At 42.0% G+C, this 19,631-nt stretch overlaps 1 protein-coding gene across 4 annotated transcripts; it reads right to left on the bottom strand.

The window, feature by feature from the left end:
- Window positions 1-600: 600 nt before the first annotated feature.
- On the bottom strand, window positions 601-19,483 carry ptpn20 (protein tyrosine phosphatase non-receptor type 20). 4 transcript variants are annotated; one of them, XM_026309402.1, is made up of 46 exons: window positions 19,339-19,483; window positions 19,037-19,200; window positions 18,381-18,446; window positions 18,102-18,281; window positions 17,860-17,935; window positions 17,291-17,371; window positions 16,992-17,067; window positions 16,690-16,843; window positions 16,376-16,447; window positions 15,973-16,147; window positions 15,651-15,786; window positions 15,409-15,547; window positions 15,149-15,301; window positions 14,725-14,910; window positions 14,467-14,629; window positions 14,095-14,353; window positions 13,926-14,005; window positions 13,657-13,734; window positions 13,443-13,550; window positions 13,203-13,319; window positions 12,850-13,058; window positions 12,579-12,680; window positions 12,172-12,265; window positions 11,572-11,657; window positions 10,904-11,072; window positions 10,241-10,452; window positions 9,817-9,915; window positions 9,143-9,621; window positions 7,934-8,540; window positions 7,395-7,565; window positions 7,126-7,300; window positions 6,834-7,044; window positions 6,709-6,746; window positions 6,349-6,435; window positions 5,493-5,554; window positions 4,967-5,128; window positions 4,633-4,882; window positions 4,296-4,402; window positions 4,053-4,135; window positions 3,510-3,643; window positions 3,269-3,411; window positions 2,974-3,064; window positions 1,610-1,944; window positions 1,285-1,500; window positions 977-1,039; window positions 601-885 (listed from the first exon to the last, which is right to left on the bottom strand). In XM_026309402.1, the coding sequence occupies exons 1-46, from the start codon at window positions 19,481-19,483 to the stop codon at window positions 775-777; spliced, it is 7,104 nt and encodes a 2,367-aa protein (XP_026165187.1). In that variant the 3' UTR covers window positions 601-774. The 4 variants fall into 4 exon arrangements, with proteins under 4 accessions (XP_026165187.1, XP_026165190.1, XP_026165188.1 ...); XM_026309405.1 differs by lacking the exons at window positions 6,709-6,746; window positions 6,834-7,044; window positions 7,126-7,300; ... (28 more) ...; window positions 19,037-19,200; window positions 19,339-19,483 and adding an exon at window positions 6,528-6,580; XM_026309403.1 differs by lacking the exons at window positions 6,349-6,435; window positions 6,709-6,746; window positions 6,834-7,044; ... (29 more) ...; window positions 19,037-19,200; window positions 19,339-19,483 and adding an exon at window positions 5,812-5,853.
- Window positions 19,484-19,631: the final 148 nt, after the last annotated feature.

The raw sequence follows: 19,631 nt of genomic DNA on the forward strand, positions 1-19,631 counted from the left end.
ACCACACTGAAAATTGCACATTCAATTGAACCACCATCAGGTGCTCCCACATCGATTTCTAGCTCTCCGTCCCCGACCGCTTGTGACAAGTGGCTTAGGGTCAGTGTGGAGCAAATGGTTTTAGTCATTCCAAGGCACTTAATCCTTTTCATTTCTGTAGATGACAAACTGTAAAAATCAATAATGTTCCTTTGCTAATGTCCTTTTCTCCAAGGTACAAATGCACTTAAAGAAATGATAATACAATGCTTAATCAAATGCTACTAAAGGTTTTAAACAGATGCTGACTTTGGTATGATGATGCTACACTTGTGCAGTTTGATGACATTAGTGACATTACTGCCAGATAAAAGATGTTAATATTACTAGATTTTCATATTCCATGCAGTATGACTGTTAAAAACAAATCCAATTCGCAAATTAAATGATAGGTAAAAGAATAAAGACTATACATTGATATGGTGACACAACAATTAAAAAAAAAAAAAAAAGACAGTAGAGACAAAAGGCAAATCACTAAGCCTGAAAAGGCAAAACAACCTTAGTGATCTACTGTAATTTAAAAGGACATAAACACAGCACCAAGAGCACATACAAGAACAAAAAAAGTTAAAACTCAAAGTCACTGTGACTAAACAATAGGCCTCAATACAATGTATGAAAACACAGAAGGAACTACAGCTAAAGAAAAATATGTATCACTGGTTTAAGCTGCAATAGACTGCACATATACAGTCTGTGCTTTACAGGTAGATGAAGCAGAGGTGGAAACATTCACACTACTTTGTGGTCTCTGGGGCTTTCTGGTTGCCACTGGTTGCCATGAAGCTGTAAAATGCTCTGTAAAACATCCAACCAGACTTTGTAGCAGAAGAGGTACTGTTCCTAAAACAAGAGAGACAAATAGCATGTCTAGCATTTTGGAACTGTCTTTTCTGAAGCACAAAATTTAAAATTTGGATCTGTTGGCACTGACCTTGGTTTGAATCATCCCATGACGCTGAAGTCTCATCTCTTTTACGATGTTGCTCACATTAATCTAAAGACAGATCCAGAAGGTTATGCAGAAGTACAATATGTGTTTAAACAAGTCTATCGCAAGAGGTTATTTATAACAATATCAGTAATAAATTGAGCATGTGAGACTAGCGGTGTTTTGAGCTAAATGCTAATATCCGCTAGTTATGTGTGGATATAATAACATGCTGATCTTTAGCATGGTTAAATGTGCGACAATGCTATGATAAACGTATTAGTAAATATAACAGATGGGCTTTCACTCACAGGCAAATCTTTCTCAATGAGGCTGAGGATAATGTCAGTGCAGATAAGAACTCCTGTGCGTCCAATGCCGGCGCTGCAGTGCACGACGATGGGCCCCTTGTTGTGCACGGCCCTCAGGTAGCGGATGAAGCGAACCAGCTGCTCAGAGCAGTGTGGCACACCGTGGTCAGGCCACTGTGTGAACTTCAGATGATGGACAAAACGGGTCTCACCAGTCTGGAATAACAATGAGTTGTATGTTTGCACAAATATCAATACAATTATAGTTTTTATTAAACCACAATGTTGCAGCACCGTAGGCTGGTACTCCTTTGTCCTCTCTCACCTCTATCTCCAGCATGCGGATGACCTTGATGTGGAAGTAATCCAGGTACTGTTGGTTCTCCAGGTGGAGCTGGTACCTGCCAGTGTCCAGGGGAATGTCCAGTTTTTCTGGCCAGTACTTGTGACATTTGATCCTTCCTCGTTCTATTTCCAGGGTCATCATGGCGATAATGTTGGATTTGTTTTCCCAGATCATCTGCCAGAAGGCCGGCACTGTGGAAGGCAGAGGGCCCTGGCAGGAGATGTAGAAGAGCTCATCATCACCAACTTGCATGCGGATGTAGCTGGCATTGATGTAGTCCTGGTTGTCTCCGATGGCAACACGGGTTTTGTCATCTACAGGGGGAAAAAGAAAGAGGAAAAAACATCATAAACACTCCACGTGTGTTTTTTGGCTTGTGAGGACGCATCACTGTTCATAACTGAAGCACTACACTTCCAGCAGCATCTTCCCACAAACAGATATTCCTTAGGTTATTGGTGTTTGATAAATCCATTCATTTCTTGATCATAAACAACAAACACTGCTACCTTGTTTTGCAAATAGCACACAATCTAAGTGTACAGCAAATAAAGCCAAGCAAACAGCTCTGGGGTCTGGAGTCTGGCTCAACAAACCAGCGCTTTGAAGAAGTTTGTTGGTGATGAGAGGGGTCATAGACCGAAGGCAGTTAGGAATGTTTTTGGGTTGGTCCCCCACCTCATGCTTGCGAGGTCAAAAAACCCACAGACTGGAAATCTGGCTTTCTAAATAAAACAGTTAAAGCCTACAAGCAATCTATCATATCAGGACCATTTGCACGAATGGCAGGTTTTAACAGGCTGCAAGCAACAAGGCGCCGGGTGAAGTGGAGTAGTATTCTGCTGGGGGTCACTGTGCTTTTCATCATTCATCTCAACTCTGACCCTACTCACCCCCAACACACTCTAAAAGCTGGGGAAATACATGTTTCTGCATGAGCTGGTGTGCATATGTGTTTTCCATCTGGGTTTTTACATTAAGATATCTTTAGTACTAAATGCTTGAGAGAGTCATTATAAGCCATTTTTTCATTAATTAATTCATTCATTCATCAGTATCACCAGAATACAAGCATTGCACTCCAGGGTATATGCACACACATACATCTTCTGTGGGTTTTTTTTTTATTTCATCCTGTCTCTCAGTATTTATCCCCTAAAATTATAATCATAATACAGCTTGTAATATTATTCGTATTACTTGAATTTATAAGTCTGGTAACAAACAGCATCTTCTTCATCATTACATAATTGGCTGACTTCAAGAAAATCCTAAGTAACGAGAAAGAAAACGTTTCTGTATGAAGAGAATAAAATATAGAAGAAAACTTTATTTAGACTTACAGGGTAGGATGTCTCTGTAGCGGTTCTTATCTCTGTTCTCAGGGGCTTTTCCCACCAAACAGTTGTCAGAGGGCTTCAGATGCTCCAAAGCCTGAAATGAACAATATGAGCACAACAACAAAAACAAACTGTCATAACGCTGCTCTGTTTAAAGTGATTACACTGTATCAGCCCATAAGTACAGTCTACAATGAACTTTATATATTTGAATGTGGGAAATAGAATAAATGTGGGAAATGGCTAAATGCTACATTAAATGGTCAATTAGTAAATGCATACATTAATACATACACACCATAAACTCTTTGACCAGCTCCTGCTGGTCCAGTTGGTGCTGCAGAATCTGGACAAGAGCTTTGACCCTAGAACCTGAATACTGGCTGGTGGGGCTAATGAGAGCTAAACTGGCCAGTTCCTCCTCTGATACTATGGGCGGGCCTAAGGATACAAAAGAGGGAAAAAGCAGGATGAAGTTGTTTATTAGAATTCATACAAATTTCACTGACCCTCTAGCATTAGAAGAGATGAATATATACCTGTTTGAGGTGAGATAATGTCCTGATTGGTGGCATCAAATACATCATCATCATCTTCACTGCTCCAGCCATCTGACTGAGTTTTCCGGATGTCTTTGCAGGACTGGTCCAAAAGTTTGGTCACAATTTGTTTCCTGGGGGAGTCAGGGGGCAGGGGTGAAACCAGACCATTTTTATTCTTCGGTAGGAGGGGATGAAATCATGCAAGGCTGAGTTTCCTTTCCCTGCGACCTTTCCACCTAAAAGTATAGACAAGAAGCTAAAATACCTTTTACTTCTGCTAAACTTTTTGTTTTAAATCTACAAAGAGTAGTGCTATACACTGCCTGTTACATGAATTTTTTTGTCTTACTGGATCACTGCCCATAAGCACAAGCATTTATCCCAGGGTGTAGTTTTACTTATTGCTCTCTGCTGCCTCCTCGTGGTAAAGGGTGGGACTGCAGTAGACCAAAACAAAGCAGGAGGAGGAGGTGGAGAAAGTGGAAGAGGAGAGGGAATAAGTAGACAACACAAGATGATAGTAGCTTGGGAAAGTACTACCTGTCAGAAGCTCCATGCAACATGTCAGTGACATTGAGGGATGGGCAGCAAGCTTGATGAGAGGGGGTGCTGTTACAGCTCTCCTTTTCCACAGACAAGTAGCCACAGGCGGCAACAGACAGGAGGAGCAAGATGTTCAGTAAGTTAGTAGATGTTAGTAACGAGGTAAGGGCGGGTCAGATTTAATTCAAACACGAAATGTTACATCGTTATTACTACACTATTAATGTGTGTGCATCTTACCTGTTTAAATGCAGTCTCATCCGTTACAATGGTCAGTCGGTGTGGTGGAGGTGGTGGTGAAGTTAGGACAACAGTTGTTTCATGAACCATAGGTTCTGAAGATGCCTCTGAAACAGCAATTGTACCACAGAACATATGTTAGGATGCTCTTTGTTCTGTCTTATTACTTTTTTGTTTTAGGATTTTACCATGTTGGCAAGACTAGAGTAAGTAGTAAGAGTATATTCAAGGAGTCAAGCCAAGTCAAAGTTTTTGTGACTCGAATCTAAGTTTAATGTCTACATTTAAATATCACCTCGTACAGACTCATGAAAATGAAGAAAACCAAGCATCGTACCAGGGGGGCGCTCAACTGGCTTATTCAGCAGGATGTCAGGTGAGGAGCAGCTATCAGGACTGGACACAGGAGCTGGCTGCTCGGCTAAAATAGCTTCCGTCTGGGCGCACATGTTGGGTGGTGTGGGGGATTCAGAGTAGGTCAGGGGGAACATGTCTCTGCAGATGGTAAGCTGTACAGTTCCCTCAGCTTTACGCAAGATATCCACCACTTTACAGTGACTCAGGCCGGACACAATCACACCGTTCACCTAGAATATACAATGAGGATCAGGAGTCTCCCTACTACAGGGGTGATATAACAATACAAGACTTAGTGTATGATAGAGTGATACCTCTAATAAAATATCTCCCACTCTCAGCCGACCATCCTGCTCAGCCACTCCACCTGAGCAGATTTCTCTCACTCTGAGCATGCTACCATTGTTTCCCCCAACCAAAGCAAAGCCAAGACCTCCTCCTTCTGGTTTTATGAACTCCACTTGCATGATGCAGCTCTAAAAGGAGAGCGCACCAAAGGAAAAGAGAACTAAGAAGAGGACAGTTTGGCGGAACCAGCAGCAGATTTATTTCAGTCTACCTAGAGGACCACATAATATCCTTCAGAAGACTATCATTATGCTGTCAAAACACAAATCAGGTGTAAAGAACACCTGACAGACACACACACATGTAGACAGTGACCCCCAGCAGAGAATGCATTTGCAGATTGACACACAGTAGAGTTGTGTTACAGTGTGTGTCTCAACTGACGCTTGAAAATATGTGCAGTTAAAGAGAAAGAACAAAGCTGGCAAGAGGTGACAAAAATACATGTGTACACCAGAAATAATGAGAAAAATATAATGATCAGAAACTTACTTCTTGTTCTTGGGTGAGAGATAGACATCTGAATTTACCAGCAGTCCTACACACAGCTTCAACTGAAAAATGAGAAAAGTTATGACTGGATCAAGGTGCCTGTGTAGACAGAACAGCTTCAGTTACTGAAACCAACATGTTGGTATGTAACAAATACTGATCAAGATAGCAAAAAAAAAAAAAAAAGATGCAAAGAGTTAAATAAGGATAAATGTCTTGAGCTCAGCCTGAACAGTCCCTTCCATTTACTTCTATGTGTCCATTTTCAGCCAATGAAATTTCTGAAACAGACGCCCAGAAAAAAGAAACACACACCAACCTCCCACCTCTTCGGCCATTTTGAGAGAGAAGTGTTGATGGGTGCAGCTCCTCTATGACGGGTGAGCAAGGCTGGTCTTTTCTAAATGACCCTCTCTGCTGTCTCTTACCACCGCATGCACTGTCACCAGGCAACTCTGCCACCTGTCCTATAGACCGCTGTCTGTATGGCACTGTGTCTGTGTGTGTACGCGGCCTCGCAGCCCAATCCACCAGTGGAGGGCCAGAGGCTTGCTAATTATTAATCCTGCTGTGAGCGCCCAGGATCTGTCTGTCAGCATTTAGATCTCTCACACACACACACACACACCCACACACACACACACACACACACACCCACGCACACACGCACACACACACACACACATACATGTAGCTGCAGAGAGAACCACCTTTCCGCACTGAGCTCCGGCTTCACACAGACAATGGAACAACAAGCGAAAGGTTGACAGGGAACCAGTTATGCTCTTAATAGAACATGCTGGTGGAGAGTTCGCTGGAGACAGGAATAGATGATCAAGAGAAAGCAAAGACATACCATCTTCAATAGGAGAGTCTATGTCCGGAGAGACAGGCTCTTCAAAACGAGCCAGGAATTTCTTGTCCCTTTTCCAGTCAAACAGACCTACAAAAGAAAATAACATTTAGAGTTGCACTGCCATACCTGGAAACAATTATTTTTGCATTACAGGGGGTAGACCTAAAAAATGTACAGACCTATCTTCCCTGAAGTCTAATGCTCTCTGGTAATGATTGAACTTCAGTGATCAGTGTTTAGTTGAGCACAAACATATCTGGTTTCCAGGAGATATAAAACCTTAACTATCCTGTTTATGTGTCATTGGTTAACTGAAGCAGAGGAGGCCATCCCATAAAGTATCCCTTTAGAAGCACTTACCATTCCACTTAGCCTTGGGGGTCACTGGATGGTCTTCTCTGTGATGGACACAAACAGTTGAGTCATTCAAAGAAACAAACACATAAACATCTATTTCTATCTCTGATTCCACTGAGGGCACATACCTGATGACTTTAAGTTTAACTTTACGAGGGGCGATCTCACAGGCTTTGACTGCATCCTCAAGGGTCATACCCAGGGTGCACCTGCCACAGATGTAGAGGATCTTGTCATTGGGTTGGACACTGCCCTCCTCACTGGCTGGGGAGCCTGGCACCACCTCCAGACAGTAGATGCCCTGCCATTTGCTGCCAATGCCTCCTGTCAGCTTTATACCTGGGGAGAACACATGCAGTTCAGTACTGAAGATTGACAGCTTGAGGTACAGTATCATGCCATGAAAGTGTGAACACCCACCGAGCTGTCCTGAAGGCGTTTTGTACAAAACAACATCAGGCAGGCTGTCGCAGGGAGGCGGGGCCACCAGGTTTGTAACTGCCCTTCCAAGAGTCATACTCAGTCTTCTCGGAGATGACCTGAGAATCGTCATAGCAGCATCGTCTGCCACACGGGTGACATCATGCCCATTTACCTGAGGACAAACAGCAGAGTCAGTGAGATCAGTAATACAGTCAGCTCAAAACAAAATGATACTGTTGAATGTGCAAATGTGTGTGCATGTGTACCGTGACGAGCCTGTCTCCTGCCCTGAGTCGTCCATCTGATTTTGCTGGGTTGTCCAGTATTTCCTGTATGTAATAGCAGTTGTCCAGCTTGCTTCGAGTGATGGTGAACCCAAAGCTTCCACTCCTGGACTTGGTCAGAACCACTGACAGCTCAAACTCTTTAACCAAACCCTGTCAGGCAAAAAGCAACAATTTATTTATTTAACAGATACAAAATGTTCTTCAAATTACTATTACATCACTTAATTTGTATCATACATTAATGCTTAGACAAGATTTGTAAAATTACCATCAACTTTAATGATCCTCATGAACAAAAAGTATTGTTTTTGCAATGATTGTCCTGAAAAACATGCCCCTGTGATTTGACATACATCTACCTCCATCTGTATTATTGTTACTCAAAGCCAAAATGTTTACCATCATGCTTTCAAAGTATTTTTATGAATTATCTTGATGACAAACTAATATTGCAAACACAAATCATCCTTAGCAAAGTTGAAAAGGTGAGCAAAGAACAGGAAAAATCACAAACTTGCCTTTCTTCGACTCTCTTCCTCCTCTTCATCAAGTTCATCATCATCATCATCCATGTAGTCCCTTTCTTTTGACTGAGGTTCTTCCCTCAGCTGTGTGCGTCTCTGGACTGGAGGGGACAGCACTGTAGGTGGCAGCGTTGGGCCAGGTGGACTGGCACAGGGAGGTACAGAGGAGACTATCTGGGCTGTAATAGGTGACAGTGGTGGAGCAGGAGACAGGGGTGGAGGCACCGTGGGCCGGCTGCTATTGGACATAGCCTTGTAGTGACTCGGAAGAAGTCCCTGCTGAATTGGGTGATGCTTGGCTTTTGGTGGCTGTGTTGTGAACGGCTGAGATGGGTGGGCCAGGGAACAAGTGGTTGGAGTGTCAGATGAGAGGCTGAGGGGTGACATGGAGGAAGAGGGAATGTGAGGGTCAAGGTTTGGATTCTGAGAGCCGAGGGCTGCGAGGTTGGTTGTTGAGTTGTGAGTGGCCAGACTAGAGGGAAAGCTGTGAGGAGGCTCCAGAGTGGAGCTGATGGTCAGGTACTCTTCATCTGCCATGATGGTCAGTCCATTTCCCACTAGGCAGTAGGTCACATTTCCATCTGCATCCTCTCTGACCCTACTGCAGAGAAACAAACAGTACAGGAAACAGGGTAACAGACAGAGAGAGAGAGAGAGATAGGGGAGAACAGCTGCAACAAATGCAGCCAGACTCGAACTGCAGCAGTTGCTGTGTTGGACAGCTCTTCCTCCTGTGTATGTTCATCATTTGACAACTTCAGAAAAAAATACAATATAGTTTAAAATATGTTTACTTAGCAGATCAAAATAAACTTTGTTGTTAAATGCTAATTGTATTGATCTTCATCAATTTTATAGTTGCATTTAAATGCCACTAAAATGACACAAAGTCTAAATGAAGAGTTTATTGATCACATATCACTCATTAGAGCCCTGATGTTGAGTCTCGGTCAATGACCAGATCATGGATAAGCACACAGAGATGTTCCTAAGACAATTAATTATGTCAGTGTTCTAGTAGAAAATGGGCAGTGGTACAGTGAGACTAGCATAAGAGACTTGGATAATCCGACTGAGTGTGTATGTTCATACAATTTGATGCTGTTTTCCTGTTAAAGCAGTTTTTTTAGGTCAAACCCATTGCTAGACACTATTTGGTGACTATCTTCTGAAACATGTCAACTTATTCACTTATTACATTACCTGGAATACAAAGAATTTGGAGCAGTTGTTACGACCACATCTTTCTTGTCCTTTGTTTCTACTTCCTGTTGGTCCTCTGGTTTTCCAGTCCCTGTTTGTGACTCTGGTGGAGCTTGTGGAGAGCCAGATGCAGGTGAGGCAGGAGAGGCAGGTGATGCTGGTGTAACGGGTGAAGCCGGGGAGACTGGTGATGGAGGAGATGTAGGTGATGTTGGTGAGGGGGGTGAGCGAGGAGGAGATGGAGGACTCTGACTGGCTTGTGCTTCACCCTTGAGACTCTCCTGGCTCTCTGGGAGTGCTGGAGGTGCAGGAAGTTCTGGGTTTTTCTCTGCTGTGTCGGACAGATCTTCCTCCTGTGTGGGAACCTGTCTCAGTGCAGGCAAGTTGACATCATGTTGAAATTTAAGGAGCTGGCTGTAATCCTCTCCTAGTCGAATGTCCAGAGACCGGGATCGAACCTCACGGACAGCTGCAGGACTCTACAGTCAGACAGAAGATAAGACTGTGTGTCTACATTTTTGGGTCTATAGGAACTTTTTTGGTAGGTGCATGCAAATGTAATGATTTGATTTTTAAAGTCAACATTTCAAACACTTCTTTATTTCTATTCACTTCAAAGTAATTTGCCCAGGGCTGTACAGTTTGCGTTTGCACTTGTGTGCATGTGAGCTCACCAATGTGTTGTCATCCACATCATACAGCACCCCAGGGCCTGGTCTACAGATCAGCAGATGAACCTCAGATGGTGCTCCACGTAGGAGAAACAAAACCCTCTGAAACAACAACATGTGTTGGTTTGGAAACGTTTGAATACAGAGGGCTTATGTGTAGCTTGAAACAGACTCCACATGTGCTCATCATCTATGTTTAAATATCGCTGTGTGATTTCTATTATAACTACTTGGCAGTACACTAATGATTAAATGACACAACATTGTGACACAACCAGATGCTATTTCTGGCAGTATGAGATTAAAGGATTAGTGAGCCCATGACGTGGCGAAGATCTTAAGAAAAGAGTACATACGTCTACTGGTGTCACACTCACACTCACCAACCCATTCACAATTATTCGTTCATAGATATTTCAAAACCTGCCTGGTATGAAAGGTTCTTGACAGGTTCTTTGTTAACTGACAGAATGACGTCTCCCTCTCGCAGCTGGCCACTTTCTAGCGCTGGCTGACCCGGGAACAGACGTTTGATCCGGACGACGCTGCCTTGGTCTGGCCCCAAGTGCAGCTGTGTGATGTAAAAGCTGAAGCCAAGGCCGGATAAACTCTTCTTTAGTACCACTTCATGTGTGTTTTCTAAGAAAGGGAAACAGTGAATATCATTGTAATCTGTATTATGTGGTGTGATTTATTTCTGCATAAATAATAAAATATCAGATATTATATCAGATAACATATATCTGGTCTAAAATTAGATAAAATCTAAAAAGACAGGGATCCTTGCTTCACATTTTTTCTTACATTTGTCTGTACTGTTTCCAACAATGTTTCAGAGAGATGAGGAACTGTCCCTGTAACTAAGCTCAGGCAGTGAACAGGCAGCTTCAAGGTTTCAGTTCAGGCAGTCTTGGGGGACTGAGGCAGCATCAGCCCTCGATGACTCTGACAGCAACCACAATGTAGCTGTCAGATGACTCACAATCACCTCTGGGCCATGTGTGCAAGTGTGTGTGTGTGTGTGACACTGTCTATATTTTCTTTTTTTTTTCTTTTGCATGTCTATGTGCCCCTTCCTTTCCCCTCTCACCGTCAGTAACAAAACTGTAGTCCTTGGCTCGACTCAAGGTCGTTTCTGTGGATACCTCAGTCCTGGGGGGCTGTGTGTGTGACGGACTGTGGACAAAGGGCGGGCATGATGAGTCAGGTCTGTGCTCCAAGATGACTGTGGGCTCCCTTTCCAACAGCAGGTTCACCATCTATGATGAACAGATGAACACACACATGCAATTCCGTTTATATGTTCAGTAGTTTATACATGCACCATAGTAAGTACAGAGTGTACTGTATCAGGGGCTAATGCTTGTTTTAATACATAATAGCAGCTTTAAATAGAGTTAATTGCAAAAGTTTTCTATTTACTCATCTTAGTGATGTTGTATCTCTCACTCCTTTATGACACACTTAAGTTGCCTGATATGACTAGGTTTATGTAACTAAAGCTACTTCAGTGAGGTCATGGAAGGACTGGGACTGGCATCTTTGTTAAAGGAAATCATAGACTTAAAAGGAAATAATGACTTGACTCTAGACTAAGAAATATCACAATACTACCTGCTTTGTACCTGAACCTGAACACATTTTTATCTAAAGAGTCACCTTTTACTGAAATGAATACACTCACATCAGCAAAAGAGAAAGTATGTCCATGTATTTTACTGGGAATGGATGTGTGTGTGTGTATGTGTGTGTGTATACCTCCCCAGTCCTCTTCAAGCACTCGACAGCTTGTTGGTGAGTCACACCCCTCAGGTTGGACCCATCAACCTCCAGCAGTCTGTCACCTGTCATATGGGCAAACACAAATCTCATCATTAGCGACATCAAAGCATAAATTGTTTGTGGTTTGCTTGTGTGTGTGTGTGTTTGCGTGTGTGTGTGTGTGTGTCGTTGATGGGCATGTCAACAAATCTAGACTTCGTTCTTGGTCACTGAAGCATGAACCAAGCAGAAAAATACATTTACATACAAACAAAGATTTTTGTGGAATTTGAAATATCTTTGAGCCCTTTTTTATGATCTCCACAAAGTTTAAAAAAAGGGTTGGCTTTGTGAGGAATGTGGTGTGTTTTTCACTATATGTTCGCTGATTATGTCTCAAAGGGAATGGGAGAACTGTTATTCAAGATAAAACAACAGTGTGACAGTAAAATATGCAAAGAAATTCCAATGACTAAATGAGAATTTCAGTAAACATTTGTGCACAGTCATACCTTTAAAGGACAGTTGTGTGCTTTTGGCAGCAAACTGATCACACATTGAAATGACAAAAATAAAGAGATAAATAAATAAAAATACCAATCTGAATGCGCCCGTCCTGCTCTGCTGCACCTCCCAGCACCAGACTCTTGATGTAGATGCCTCCGTATCGAACATTAGTATTAGTTCCTCCCTTTTGACAAGAAAGATTACAAATAAGTAATTAGTCAAGGTCACAGGCCTTAAGTAACCCTAACAAGTCATACTGACTCAGCATGTAGAGATCCAAGCTGCTGTGTATTGCAGCTTGTTACCTATTGGCCTGTCTGGTTATTGTCCTGTAAATAGGTTTGGTTGAGCTGCTCTAAAATAGGCAGCACTGTAACTAAGTTCTTGCAATATTTGATATTCCAACACTACATGAGGTAAATTATAATGATTAACTAGTTGGAAAATATAAGGGAAATGTTTAATAAAAAAATATAAATGTGTAAAAAAATACTCACAGCAACACTGATGCCAAGACTACCACTGTTTTTCTTCAGCTCCACTGTAAACCGCTCCCCAGTTTTCAGACTTAATATAGAGGGGGACCTGGAGCACACATCCTAAAAAAGAACAGGATTCAGAGAGGAATAAATGCATAACATGATTGTTTGATCGCATTAATCAGAGAGGTCATTTAAAATTTAGCACTAGTTGAACTCTTATCAGCTTTGACTGCACGTTGAAAGTCACTTATCTCTAACTTTTGATAGCTGATTGCTTGTTGCTAACCTGGGCATCATGTATTCGCACAACAGGAATGTGAAGTCTCCTGCCCTGTTTTGGGGTTGCCATATTGGACAGAGCGATGACCTCTTCCAGTTCCTCCATGGCAGGACGGTACTCTGTGCCACTCAGGGTGGTCTGTGAGCCAAAGCTCCTTTCCATTGCCAAACCCAGGGTACTTTGACTCAAGGAACTCTTAATGTCCTTTAGAGACTCTGATAGGAAAAAGAACCAGGTGATATTAAGAGCCTAAGCATGAATACAGGTTATATTAGGTGTCAGTACTAAACACAATCGTTTGAAGCTTGGCCTGACTGAACTCAGATTGTGCATGCAGGGGAAAAGTAATTGAGCATTACGTTTAGGCTGGGACACAATGAGCTCCACTTCTTCAGGGCTGTTCTGTAAGATGGCAGCAGCATCACTAAATGACACTCCTTCCAAACTAGTCTTGTTTAGGGAGATGAGACGCCCACCTGGAAACATCAACAAACCATTACAAACATTTGTTATAGGTTGCCAAGTGCTGTCAGGTTTTGGTTTTGTCTCTCACAATGCATCTGTATTTCTAGTTCACATCTGTCAGTGTTGTTCTGTACCAGGTTTGATCCGTCCGTCCTTGTCCGCAGGTCCATCAGGCACAATGGAAGCAATGAAAATCCCGAGGTCAAGTTTACCTGTATTGTCCTCTCCAACTATCACAAAGCCTGAAATCGTCAAGGTAAAAGTTCCTTGTTAAAGAAGCAGATATGTTGCACCCTGCTCATTAATCTGATGTCAAGTTTACAGCTAAATCCAGTTTAATAAACTCACCAAAACCCAGTTTGGAATCTTTCTTCAGGGTCACACAGACTATCTCTCTCTCTGGTGGGGTTCTTGTTGGTGTATCAACTGTAAAGCACGTGTTTTACATATTGTAAATGTGTCGCTGCAAATGTATTTACATACAGTAAATTTACATACAGCCACACAGTGGCAGGTCTTTGGATCAGGAACAAGGAATATTCATGACTTTGATGGTGACTTTGAGCAAATTTTGAGCATGAGTTAGAAATCAAATTTCAGATTTCGATTTTATTCACCTCGTATGGAGGAAGAGGCATCAGAGTCCTGCTTCTGGAGCGAGACATTGGACATCTTTCTGGGAATTGGCTCTGAAGTGCTACATCACACATGCACAATTGTATTTAGTCAAATCCCTACATTTTTCTGTGATGTAAGTATATAAATGTCATCCCCATCAAGGGCTACCTCCAACACTGCCGATCTTTCAAGTCTCCTGTTTCACGGAGCTCTTTGTTCAGCTCTCTGCTCATCTCCCTCCTCATCTCTCTCTGCTGACGGAGTCGAGCCTCCAGCTTGGCAGTCAAGTCATCACATGACTTTGAGAGAGAGTCTGGCTGACCAGGTGTCAGACCTACATGGTTCAACATGCCCTCTGAGTTGGATATCCGCTTCAGGTTCAAGTTACGACCACGGTAGACAGACATGTACTTATCAATGTTTTCATCTGAAGAAAGAGAGGAGAATTAGGTTTTATATATCTTATTTATCTATTATCATCATCTGATACTATCTATCTCTTGCTGTGACTCAGCTGAATCAGTCCAAAGATTTTCCCACCTGGTATCATGGTGTGGTTAAGTTGTCTTGAGGTCATCTCGCTATGAAACTTGTGCTGTGCTGAGCAGAGGTTTAGAAGGTACTGTGCTATTTTTGAACTTTCTGTTACAAAGACATGCTTTTTCCCACTGGGCCCGCCGCACTCTATAATCAGTTTACGTCGCTGAAAAACAGAAACAAGCCTTCATAAAATGACTACTTCATAACAAAGTAATGTCTTATAGAACAAAATGTGACTGAAATGTGTCTCATTTTTACCCCAGTGGATATGGAGTCAGTTTCCCTCCACAGGAAACGTCTGGTGACGGTGCGGAGGTGGTTCTTCATCTCGTACACAATAATTCCCTTGGCACACACCCCCAAAACCAACTCTCCCACCACCGGCCCCTTCTCTCTCTCCACACGGTGGAACATAACCCCATACTCAGGTAACTGCTGTACAATCTGAGGGGTACATATTTTTAGAAAAGTCTGTGTCATTGCACGAGGACTTATGCATTCAATTCAAAATGAAGTAATTTAAATTGAAGTATCCTTGAACTAGAATCGAATAGTACTGTAGTAGCAATGAGAAATTGACAAAACTTTTACTGCTTTAGCATATTCCAACATGTAAAAAAGAAAGTGATCTACTGGAATCTGTCTTTTTGTTTGTGAGTGGGTGCATTAGTAGTCTGGCTACCTTCAGGTATTCTGTTTCTGCCTCTTCAGGCAGCATCTGGCCATGACTTGCATGTAGTCTTGGCAACTCCTCCTTGATACTGGGCAGGGCCAGCTTCTCTAGCATCCTTTTGGACACATAATGCTCTGGCTGGTAATAATTTTTTCCATACAACTAAAAAGACACACAAAAGAATCAAATGCACTGCTGTGACACACGCTGAAAGATAGTGTTGGTATTTAAAGACATAAGGTGAGCAGTTTTATTTTTGTCCTCAGCACCTCTGGCACATATTCCCCAAACTCAGCCTGCAGAGCGAGAGCAGCCAGAAACAATCCTGTCTCCTCATTACAGTAAAACCTGTCTTCCAAGATATCCCTTCGCAGCTGTAAGTAGTACTGGTGACGAGTCAGTCTGTGTCTTGGAGAAAGTAAAAGTAGAATCAAAAAGCAGCAACGTTTTTAAAACTGCGTATAAACTATAAACTGTGAATTTGTGTCTAAAACATCAGTACTGTACTTACAAAATAAAGGCGGTATCATCAACAAAAAATTTGACTCGGAGAAACACCAAAAAAGAGGATATCTGCCCTTTTCTCCAACTGTCAGGTGCAACTTTGGAGATTTTTGTTTCATGGTCCAAAAAGAAATATTCATCATCTGCAGAATGACAAAGGAAAGCATATTTAATATTTATTGTTCTAAAAGTTTTGTCTTTATAAAGAAATAGCATCACACGTTAAACTATGATGCCAGTTGTGAGGGCACAATAACACAAGTTAGACTGTATATATTTTGAAATTATTTTAAAATTTCTCTTTTGAACATTTTTGGTGACCCTCTTACCATCTAGGAAGGCAAGACCAAAATAGAAGTGTTCTACTAAGTTTCCATGAGCCACCACCATGTCAAAGACATCTCTTGCCCTGGACTTAATGTCACAACGAACCATCACGTACTGTCCGTTAGGCAACACCACAGTCACCTCCCTCTGCGACAAGCACGAACGACCCTTTCTGGACTGTGGTGCACACACACGAACACAGAGACAGACATTGACATAAACAAAAATAACCACAGACACACTCACAAACATGTACATGTACAAATACTGTACATGGAATTAATCAAACAGACATAGTTTCAGCATGCAGGGGAAGACAGGTTAAAACAGTGTGAAAACACAGCACTTTAAAATGAATCAGCAGCAGATAAAAACAGAGCAGGTGAGCAGAAATCATGATATTACCACAATGGATCCTGGAAGCTCAAGAACAATATGTTGCTCGTCTGGCATTCTGATGAACTCAGGACCCAAAGCCTGACAAAACAAACAATTATTATATAAACTCAGGCAGCAACATGACCAATGGGCTTTGGTGCTCTGCTGCCTGCACTAAATACTCCTCGGTTCCCATTCAACTATTTATCATATACCAGTAGCCTTGATAAAATCTGATTGGAGTTGAGATCCACAGCATACAATTATAGTTTATGCGCTACAGAAACATTTCCTCTGCCCTTCTGTGACCAAATAAACATTTAAAATCCCTCTGGTCATACCTTAGCTTTCCTCTGGCTGAGGCTGAGTGACGACTCGCTGAAGGTGATGGAAGGACTGTGAGATCTGCCTGATGTTTTGGGAGAGATGTCATGCTGGGGGCTCCTACCAAGCCAGCTGGAATTGCTGTCTCTGTGACGAACCCCACGAGGGATTCTGGGGGCCGGGGAGAGGGGTGGGAAAGATGGACAATGTAATAGCTGTGCAGACAAGTCAAACTCTCAGACAATGTTGTGTCTTTTAGTGTCAATACAGACAATGAGGGAGTGCTACAATATCGTGGTGATGATCTGTACATAAATACCTCTCTAAGGAAGACTGGTACAATGGTGTGGGAGAGCTCCTTGGTCTTTGTCTCCAAGGTCTCTGAGGTAAACTCCCTACAAAACAGACACAGGATGAGCACTTGTGTTGTCAAAATAATCATCCTAGTCCTGGAAAACAAACTGAAGAAAGGTGCTTCATGGCCAGTTTGACTTTAATTAAGCATTAAATCCACACATTGAAGGATTTGACAACCGCAAGGTACATTACTTTGACAGCAATTAAGTAGTTCTTTTTCTATTCTCCAACATCTTTATACGTTTGTTTTTCTCTGCATACCTGACTTAGAGTCAGAGTCCGTTGAGTACCTTCTCCCTTCAGCACTCCCTTCGCTGAAATCTGAAAATGGCCCTCTCCTTCCTGTCAACCAGGTAAGAAATGAAAGATGACAGCAATGCTTGATTCCCGTCTCTGTTTCCCCTGAAGACATTGAGATGTTCAGAAAACACTAAAGCTGGGAGAGGGTTTAACCTGGAGCATCTACACACAGTATCTTATTAGTGGCTCTCTCGTGAGCCTAATCCTGGGCTTGTGTTGGATTAAGATTTAAATCCTGTTGGCCTGTACACTGTCTTGAATCAAAAGAACATTAATGGGAATTTTTTCTGTAAAGATGTTGCTTATAATATCTGAAAGGTCAAATTCATTTATCACGACAAAGTTAATGGAAGCAATAGACCAACAAAGAAATAGAATACTACAATTAAAATTTGTTAGGTTGGCCTACTTCAAAAAAAATCCAGTATTGAGTTTATGGTCAGCATAAAAGGATTCAGTTCAGCATTCTCCTCTCTCGTAGGATGCTTTGGATGTTACTTGGACTACAGGACTCTAACATGGATGCTCACCATGAAGTCTCTCTCTGATCATCTGGCTCCTCCCACTCAATGGGATGTTACTGTCCTGCAGAGAGCCATGGTCCATCTGAAAGAAAAATAAACCACTGCTATTCCTAAACACTCTTTTTGTTTTGTTGCTGTGCAGATTTTTATGTAGTTTGCCTTTGAATTCTAGCACATATATAATGCCCTGCAGAGAAGCTGAAATGGTTGCAGACAAGAACATAGTGTAGAAAGGCAGCTAGACTCACTGATTCATGAAAAACCTCTTCCACCAGCTGTCTAATGACTTTGGCAGGCGGTGGCAGGATGGTGGCTTTATGCTGACATTCGCAGGCTTCCAAGATGGAGTTGAGATTTACCCTGCGGTGGGCCAGGTCCTCACACATGCTGAGAAGGATGCCGTTCAGATGGTCACTCAACTGGACTGGCTGAGAGGATGAGAATGTAAAAGAGTATATAACAACAGAGGAGTTTGACTGTGATGGCACCGAAAAAGAAAGTTACAGCTTTATATCTGGGGTTCCCACCTGATTTTGAGGTAGGTGAAAATCAACTGACCAGTAGAGAGTCATACCCAGTGAATATACCAGCATCTGTGCAAAAAAAAAAAACAAAAACCAAAGTGGTTGATGGACAGGACAGATTTGACATATAAGTATATTGTTAAAAAATTCATAGGCAAATAATAATTTCTACACAATTTAACAAATAAATAATTTTTGTTTGAACAGACAATAAATGACTCATCAAGAAATTAAATGATATCTAGAAATGACTTGTTTTGATTTACACAGGACATGACATTTTTAATGAAACATTGTAAATAAGTGAATGAATGAATCAATAAATGTTTATGTATCTATGGGTAAACTTAATGTCTGTGAGACGAGACCATGCATATTTGATAACTTTCTAATTGCTTTTAGATTAAATTTAGCTCTGAAATGCAGAGCTCAGGGAAGGTTCCTTTGCTCACCCACCAGATGGCGAGCTCACACCTCAGTCGTCCTTCAACTACAGACATTCTGAGGCTTTACAGTCCAAGGGATAAGGCAAAATTAAATGGGCTACCAAATCACTGCAGAGTTTAAAGTTACTAACCAGACACTCTAGTATTTGACAACTCTGCGATCATCTTTCATGTGTAGTGATATGAGACAGATATGAGGATGTGTACACTGACCCTCTCTATGGCAGGTTTGGTTGAGCTGGCACGGCCCTGCAGCATTTCTGGAGCAGTGAAGGTGGATACATCATCCGATAGGCCACAGTTTTTAAATGCTAAGGTACCAGTGGCTGACAGCAGCAAGGAGGTGGGGCTAATGATACTGCACATATTGTTGTGACCTGAAAAAAGTAGGAAGTTCGTAATATATACTGATGATGATGATAAAGTCATATAGTAAAGACATACTAAGTGATATATGGTTATGTTACCTTTACATTGCAGTAACACAGTAAGAGGGGTTATCAATAATGCTTTACCCTTATAGGAGACATCCAGTAAAGATTCTGCAGTGCCCAGCAGCAGGGACCAGACCTCCTCCTCCAGCAGAGGTCCCCCTCGTGCCTCCAGTACTTCAGCTAATGTGACAAATGTGCTGCTCATCCTGCACACATTCCTGCACATACAGAATGCATACACACATACACAACACATACGTACAAATCCAGAAATCACTTATTAGAGCCTTTGTAAAAGATAAGATTCAGTAATGAGGTTTATTGTTTAGGCTTTTGAGCTATACAAATCAAATACCTACAGTATTTGGCTTTCA

Source organism: Mastacembelus armatus, chromosome 15, assembly GCF_900324485.2.
Source record: "Mastacembelus armatus chromosome 15, fMasArm1.2, whole genome shotgun sequence".
Taxonomy (NCBI): Eukaryota; Metazoa; Chordata; class Actinopteri; order Synbranchiformes; family Mastacembelidae; genus Mastacembelus; species Mastacembelus armatus.